The 8,183-nt window shown below is 38.3% G+C and overlaps 1 protein-coding gene across 1 annotated transcript; it reads left to right on the top strand.

Annotated features, from left to right (window-relative positions):
- The first annotated feature begins 628 nt into the window (after nucleotides 1-628).
- On the top strand, nucleotides 629-6,553 carry GOLT1B (golgi transport 1B). The gene is made up of 4 exons (XM_010154953.1): nucleotides 629-714; nucleotides 2,475-2,653; nucleotides 4,092-4,173; nucleotides 5,524-6,553. Exons 1-4 carry the CDS (start codon nucleotides 631-633, stop codon nucleotides 5,560-5,562), a joined length of 384 nt encoding a protein of 127 aa, XP_010153255.1. The 5' UTR covers nucleotides 629-630; the 3' UTR covers nucleotides 5,563-6,553.
- The last annotated feature ends 1,630 nt before the right edge of the window (nucleotides 6,554-8,183 follow it).

Raw genomic sequence — 8,183 nt, 5'->3', positions numbered from 1 at the left:
GTACTACTTAAGCAGCCCTTGCAGACAGGCAGAACGTAAAGGTGTTTAGTATCTACCATTCTGTGAAAACTGGCAGCTGGCTGGGCACCTGAGCTAGTGTTTAATAGCTGCCAGCACATACGCAACTTGTAACGTGTCAAGCCTTCCGCATTAATCTGCATTGCATTTAATCCAGAAGTTGGGGAAGTAGGGCTGGCCGTATGGGAGCTGGAATGTGAGATCTCAGGAGGAAGGGAAGGACCGGGGTCCTTACGTTACTGCGGTAAACATAGTGGGATCAGAGTTGCAAATGGAAAATGAAGTTTCATTATCTCTTCTTAAAACAATCTCTTCCTCCACACTAGGAGAAAATCAAAAAGGATGTCTTTGCCATATGTAGAGATGCATGCCTTTTTGCATTCAATTTCAGGATGTAGTTCCAAATAGGTACTCTTTTAATAAGCAGCTTCCAAAGATCTGTCGGTTATTGACAAAATTGGCGTCTACAGGACTTACTATGTTTGTGCACTCAGGAAAGTTTTTAGGTGGTCATAAAATAGGATGAGTTTGTCTATAAATTTTAATTATCTGTAGATTGGACATTCTGAGTTTTGTTACATGCCTAAATTTGTTTCTTTTTCAGAGATTGGAATGGGACTAACAGGCTTTGGAGTGTTCTTCCTTTTCTTTGGAATGATACTCTTCTTTGACAAAGCTCTTCTGGCTATTGGAAACGTAAGTGCCTGCTGTTTAGTCTTAGATTCTGCACGGCTTAGAATTAAGGATATGATCTATGAAAAATAAACTCAGAACAGCATATTATCAGTATAAACTGGATCACAAAAAGTATTGTGACAATCTGCTGTAAAAGAAGAGTTATGCTCAGTGATATGAGTGAATCATTTGTCCTGATTAAGGTTAGAGCAGCTCACATCAATCTCAGTATTGTACCTCCAGGTCAGGCCTGTGGTATGTTGGTCAGATTTTTAGAGTAAGATTTTTAGATTGGCTGTCATTGCTAACACTTTCTTTTTTGTGATCTTGTAAGATAACTGCTCAATTTAATTATTTATTTGGATAAAGATGGTGATGTGTTCTGTACATGCCAGCAAGCGTAGCCTTCCTCCTCTTTATGAGGAAAGAAAGCAGTATGAATTTTGATCTCCTGCGTTTAGAAGAGCCAATCACCCTTCCATAGTAGAGAGTTTTAATAGCTTTAGTTTTTACTGAATCAAAGTTTTTTTCACTTAAAGCAGGATTGAAAATAAATCCTAACTCTGGTGCACAAAATTTCCAATCCGAAGCTAATCTAAAACGACAGGGTGTTTTCTGAATGTGATAGTCTCAGTGCCTCTGCTGTTCTCAGCTTTGCCAGTCAGCCAAGAGCACAGCCTGGTAGAGGTTCACACCCTCTCTTGCTGATGCCTAAGAGCCCGTGATCAAAACTGATCAGTTTAATTCTCTGGCAGCAGAATCAAATACTGAAATTCACTGCAGGAAAATTTATAAAGGTATGTTTGAATTTGTATGTGTTAGTTGAAGCATTGTTCTGAGCAATCAGTGTGTAGTGGAAGAGTAAAAATTAAAATCGTGCTTATTTTTTTCTTTTCCTAACGTAAGGTGGAAATTCGAGATCTTGTTTAGGGAAAATGATGAAAACATAGGTAGGAAGAGACAACGACAGGCTATGTGGTAACCAAAGATAATGCAAAAAAAGGTACTGTATCCTTACAGAGAGTAAAAAAAAAAAAGTGATAGCAGAAAGAGGAAAAGGCAGTAAGAAATTGGTTTGTTAAATAATATCCAAAACTTTAAAATTTATCTATAAACTTGGGTAAAATCTCCTTTTCAGCAAAAACGTTGCTCCCATGTGTGCTTACAGGCTGAAACAGTTACAAGTTCTGTTGATAAGGGACACTAGAAGCAGTTCTAACTAATTGGGACTGGTGTTACAGCATTCAGTCTATCCTGGGACTAGTAAATGGTAGAAAGACTGCACGAGTTAAAGAAAAGGTAACTGATACTGCTCTTCAGCTGTTTGCCTTTCTTGGCTTTGCACCATTCAGTAGATCAGGTCAAGCTATGGAAGACATCCATGCCACAGAACAGAGGTGCTTTTGTAACATCTCTGTTCTCAGATTTTAGGAACCTTTGCTGTCAGTGGTACTGAGCAGTTAGCACTGCTTGTGGATAATTCTGTGGTTCTATAATGGTTGGACTTATGTTACAGGACAGATAACTGTTGTCACTGTGTCTTTGGACACGACTGTGTTTGTCAGAGACCACAAAGATAGACTCTTAACTCCTGTCCCAGCTGCTGAGTGTTCAATGCTAGCTACAGATGCTTTAACATGGACCTTACAAAAGAAAATCACTAGTGAATTGCTTCTCACAGTCTGTCTTCTGATATTAAAAGAAGTTACACAAGAAATGCAATCAAATTTAAAGAACATAATTCGTTATTTTCTTTCTTTGGTTGTTTTTGTCTTTTCTAGGTTTTATTTGTGGCTGGCTTGTCTTTTGTTATCGGTTTAGAAAGAACATTTAGATTCTTCTTTCAAAAGCACAAAATGAAAGCAACGGGCTTTTTCCTGGGTGGTGTGCTCATAGTTCTCATTGGTTGGCCTTTAATAGGAATGGTCTTTGAAATTTATGGGTTCTTCCTATTATTCAGGTAAGACTCATTAAGAAGTACCTTTTTGTATTGGCGTGTCTAGGAATAAATGTGTTCATTTAGTGCTGCCGCGTTACAGCTGACAAAGTGGCATCCTCTGCCTGTTTGCTGTTGACAGCTTTTATATGAAGCTGTTAATTTACACTTGCAAGAGGTGGAAAGTTGGTATGTATTTCTCTGAGACTCTAATCTGCTCATGTGTGAGGCATATACCAAACTGACTTTGGTAATGTTTATGTCTAACCAAAGATTGTGAAGCTTCAAAGTTTCTGGGAGCCGGCATTGTTAGCAGTGCAAAGTTTAAATACTGACTCCTGAAAAAGGCAACTTACATACTTTATATGTCTTTGGTGGGGAGTTTGTTCTTTAACAAAATATTTGGTTATGAACATCTTAGGTTTGTAACAACTGTGGTGGCTTAACCCCAGCCAACAGCTAAGCACTGCAAAGCTGTTCCTCACCTCCCCCTCCCCCAGTGGAGGAGGAGGACGGGAGGAAAAGGCAAGGAAACTTGTGGGCTGAGACAAAAACAATTTAAGAATTGGGTATAAATTAATAGCGATGCTAATAATGTGTAGTGAAAATAATACTACTAATAATAACATGTAATGGAAAATAAAACAAATGACACAACTGCTTGCCACTTGCCAATGACAGCCCAGCCAGTTCCCAAGTGGCGTAGCGAGAGCCAGAGCTGGAGAGACAGACCCAGAGTGAGAGAGAGAGACTGAGACCCCCAGCCCACTCTCCAACTTATGTACTGAGCATGACGTCTTACGGCATGAACTGTCCCTGCGGTCAGTTTGGGTCAGCTGTCCTGGCTGTGCCCCCTCCCAGGCTGTTGTATAGAAGAAGCTGGGAACACAGGGCCAGTATGAGAAACTGGAAAAGTCCTTCAGCAGTCTTCTCAGCACACATCCAAAACATAGCCTTATATTAACTACTGTAAAGAAAATTAACTGTGTCCCAACTAAAACCAGCACAATAACTGTCATGTTAACTTTCTTTAGTTAATGTAATAAGAACCGTACATAGTTTTAAAGGGAATTACTCAGAATTAACTTCTGCTGGTTTTAGATTCTTGCAATACTCAATATATTTTCTCATATGTATGGTAATTTTGAGAAATTAATTGGGAGTGTCAGTTCTGTTGATGAAGTTGGGTATTCTTTCTTTCATTGGTGCTTTTTTGAAGAGCTGACAGTGTTGCCAGCTACAGAGAAAACCAAGGCCATTTAACAATAAGGTTTTCTTTCCTGGTTTTCTCCTTTCTGTGCTAAGTCTATGTTCATGTTTGGCAAAATTAATGTGCTGCTAACAAGGTACAAGATTTCATGTAAACTTGGTTTAAAAACTACCTCCTATTTCTTCATTTTATAGCAATATGAGAATAGTTTAATTATAAAACTAAGATACTCTTCTGATCTCTTGCCTAAAGGGGGTTCTTTCCTGTGGTGGTTGGCTTTATTAGAAGAGTTCCAGTTCTCGGCTATCTCTTGAATTTACCCGGTATAAGCTCGGTAAGTGTTTGGTACTTCATGCAAGATTCTAGGCTTGTACTGGTTTTTTTTTATTCTGTGGTTATAGCTGTAGTCGAAATGCATTAGAAAGAAAGCAAATACCACTTCAGAGCAGTGACTTTGAGTGTAGCCCTGTATAGTTCTTGCACTGTACAGGTCGCCTTCGTTCCCAGTGAGAGACTTGTAGATGTAAAAGGAACAAAAGGATCCTTTGCAGAAGCTGCCCCTGCTTACACCTTGTGAAGTGGGAAGAGCCCTGGCTTGCGGCTCGGAACGCTGCGGTTCTGCTTCCTGCCTCACTGTTGGCCCTAGGGGACTAGATAGGTGAATGATGCCACGGTTCTGTCTCTGCTGTCTGTACGATGAGGAGGACACTGTTCTTTGTGTAGTATTTGGATATATTTGAGAAGGGGCCTGTAGAAGTTTAGTTCAGTGTGAAGTTGCAGCTTGTGTGGTGAATCCAGAAACTCTCATGATGCATAATCATTCATCAAATATATTGAAGTCCACTGCACCAGGCTATGTCCTTCTATTCACTGAGATTTGTATTTTTAAGTGCAGTCTTCCATTTTCTTAATCAAATAGCCAGGTATTTGAAGACAGTTAACAGGTGCCAGAAAGATGGTAACCTAGAGTTTCAGTCAACTACTTTTACTGTGCTAATTTTTCTATGTGTTTTAACACAAATGTTTCTAACCCTAGTTTTGAAAGCAACAGTTTTAATAGCTGCTACTACAAAATTAATAGAGGGTAAAACTCTAGATGTATACAGTATCTTTTTTTAAAAAAAAAAATCACATTCAAGGTCATCTGTTCCAATCTTGCAATTAGGCCAAGTTCTGGCTCATAATTCCTGATCAATTGAATGATTTGCTTGTCAATTGATCTTGCTTAGTCATATTTAATTTGATCATAACGGGGTTAAATCTTCTTTTAAAAAGATAATTGTTAATGTTTTATTCAAAGCCTACGTAGGCTCAGAAGAGAATCCACAGTAATGGTCAGTTGAAATGTCTTACTTGGTCTACTAATGCATGTGTGGCTGATCCTGTATCATTTTGTTTTACTCATTAAGCTAGCAGTGTTATCTGCATTCTTCTATTTCCTTTTTCATTCTGTTGCACCTTCATGTTGCACTGTTAATGTCTGTATGGGAAAAACATGTCATGCAGAAACACAGTTGCAATGTGAGATTTTTAATTTTCACAAACTTAAATCATGAGACCTTGGTGAGTACTACTTTCATTTTCAGTCGCCTACTAACTGTGCAAGTAGCAAGTAATATTTGAGTAACTTCACTGCACATAAATGTCACGCAGGTTAAAACCTTTTTTGTCTCCTTTCCCACAGCTTGTAGATAAAGTTGGAGAAAGCAACAACATGGTATAATGACAAGAGGGCAGAAGACTGATTCTAAACTTACTGTATTATTTATAAAACCCTTTTGAAGAATACTCAGCACAAAGATTAAGTTGTGTACAAAGGAAAAGCTTGTTACATTCTTTACATAACAGTTTAATTTAATGTGTATAGTCAACAATATACATTAGAAAAGAAGCTCTAGGAAAGTAACTCCAGAGTTCAGGATGTAAACTGAAGAGGTGAAAGTCATGGAACAACCCATGTTACAACTGTTCAAGACTTTGTTGGCTTTGGAAAACATGCTAGAGGCAATGAACCCTTGTGGAATTAGCAGAGCCTGTACTTTACCTCCTTATTTTGAAGGTGCAGTAGAGCAAACAGGCTTGCATTTTTTTTTTTTAAGGGTGACCCAAACTTATCTGACCCTCTGCTTGCTATCCTCAGAGTGCAAAATACCAAACAGAAAACTTCTTGTGTTACAAGAGCTGCGTCTTTGTGTGAAGGTTAAGATGACTATTCATCTTTAAGTGTATTATGACAAAAAAAGGAAACCCTACACGGTTCTGTTGTAAACATTTTTGTAAATATGTGGCTGAAATAAAACATTTATCTTAATGTTTCAAAGCCAAATGTAAGGTGATTGTATTTGCCTTCCCTTTTGGAATATGCAAAAGGTCAATCTTTGATAACTTCATTCTCCAGTGTTGGTTCTGAACATGTAGAGCTCAACAGGGAACTCTGGAAACCTGACTCGCACTCCTTCCAGTTTTTTCTCCCTGAGTCATGTTACACATGCATCTGGGTGGGAATGTAGCCCCTTGTCACTAACATGAAAACTCTGAAATATGCCTAGTTCACAGAAAAATGCATTTGCTTAAGGTGCTGACGTGAACCCTGTGAAATGTATCTTATTGAAATTTGAACCCTTGTTTTTTAAGTAGTTTGAAGCTAAGGTTTCTTGGTTTACTCTGGAACTGCAAATTTACTTTTATTTTTTACAGTAATAAAATGAAAACTTCAAATTCTGTGTACGTGAGTCTTTGGGGAGAAAACTGAACTAATGGGGCTAACTAAAGATCATGTGCCAACCTCCATCACATGTCTGGTAACATGCTGCTTGGGTTATCTCCATGTAACTCAAAACTTCTGTCAGTCACAGCAACAACCTTGCTGTTCAGAGATTCTTAGCTAACCTGGAATCAACATCCCCTATTAACCCAAGGGTAACATTTCTGCTTCTCTGGGAATGTTAAACATTGTGCACTTTCAATAGAGTTGCAGAGTGTCCTCACCTAACCAAACATGATGGTTTAGTAAATTTGTATTTGTGGGGGCTTCAGGGGTTTCTGTTGTTCTTAACTTTCTTGTCCCTGAAATGTAATCCTAATAAAGGTTACTGAAATGCAATGGTAGTATTTCAAGTAGCTGTGTAGTCTTAAAGCTTTGTCTAATGACTGTTTAGTGGTTTTGATGGGGTTTTTTTTCTTTATGCAGTTAAAATTGGTGTTTTCAAAAATAACTTTTAAGAAGAATCCTCATATACCAACCCTTTTGGAAATTGCTACAAAGCTCATTTGTATAAGACACGTTTTATTTTCATTACAACTGTATAAATAGCCACAATCTACTCTTCCCAACACTTAATTTGCTTCCTTCTCAAGCAGGCACAAAATGAGACAATGGGGGAAAAAAAAAAGCCATTATATTTACATTGAATAGCATCTGCAAAGTCAGTGGGGTTATTTTCTAAATGACAAAGAATGGCTCTGTTTGTTGTGGTTTACAAATAGGACTAAGCATGAGTTGTGGCTTCTACCTCAGGAGATGAACCAATTTTAACTGCTCCCATAGATCTGTTGTGTGTTATAGTGACTGGAGAACAACACTACAGCAGATTAGTGAACTCGTCTCATTTGTTTTGGTAGCGCGCTAGTCTGTACCGTGGGAACCAAGTCCTTTTTCAGAGCAGACAGTGTTTGTTATTTACTTTAGAAGTTGGCTATCTGAAGGTTTTTATTCTTGTCCTTGGAAAAGTAACATGATGGGGAAGGTGGATCGCACCACGTGGCTACGGAGCTCTGACTGAAAGCAGATGGCTCAGTAAGCTGAAGCACCTTCATCAGCAAGAAATCTGATCATCTTTCGGAGGTGACGACGTGTTGCTGTATACAGTCTTTTAGCCCTCTGAAATGTTGGGATGTAAGCAGTTCATCTGTTATTTAATTCACTGTTTTGAATCAAAAGTCAGTTTTTGTCAGACGTGAACTGTCGTGAAAAGCGTCTGAGGGAACACAATTGTATGTTGAATTTAGAGTAGTCTTTATCCTTCAAGGTAATGTTGTCTTTGGGGCAGTTTTGCCAAGATAAATGTGGCTGGCAGCAAAGGTCAAAACAACTTAGCCTTAAAGTGTTTCTGTCGTTGTAAAAATACCTTTAACAGAAACATGCTTGGAACGTTTCCCCTTTTAGTTGTAACTTTTAATTGCTGCTTTAAAAATCGTAAGGATGGATCTTGTTCTGAGAAAATGAATACTGTAAATATCCTTGTCATACCTTGAATAAATGGGTACCTTTTTCTATAATTTGTTGTTGTGTCTCCTTGCTTGTACATTTTAAAGTGTTCTGACAAGCTTTCCTTCCCAAAGGTT

Source organism: Eurypyga helias, unplaced genomic scaffold (assembly GCF_000690775.1).
Source record: "Eurypyga helias isolate BGI_N326 unplaced genomic scaffold, ASM69077v1 Scaffold25397, whole genome shotgun sequence".
NCBI classification, from domain to species: domain Eukaryota; kingdom Metazoa; phylum Chordata; class Aves; order Eurypygiformes; family Eurypygidae; genus Eurypyga; species Eurypyga helias.
This window is presented reverse-complemented; position numbering and strand designations above follow the sequence as displayed.

Coding starts and splice junctions, on each gene's coding strand:
- GOLT1B (XM_010154953.1), top strand. CDS start 631: ATGGGACTAACAGGCTTTGGAGTGTTCTTCCTTTTCTTTGGAATGATA. Junction 715..2,474: donor CTCTTCTGGCTATTGGAAAC/GTAAGTGCCTGC, acceptor TGTCTTTTCTAG/GTTTTATTTGTGGCTGGCTT. Junction 2,654..4,091: donor GGGTTCTTCCTATTATTCAG/GTAAGACTCATT, acceptor TCTTGCCTAAAG/GGGGTTCTTTCCTGTGGTGG.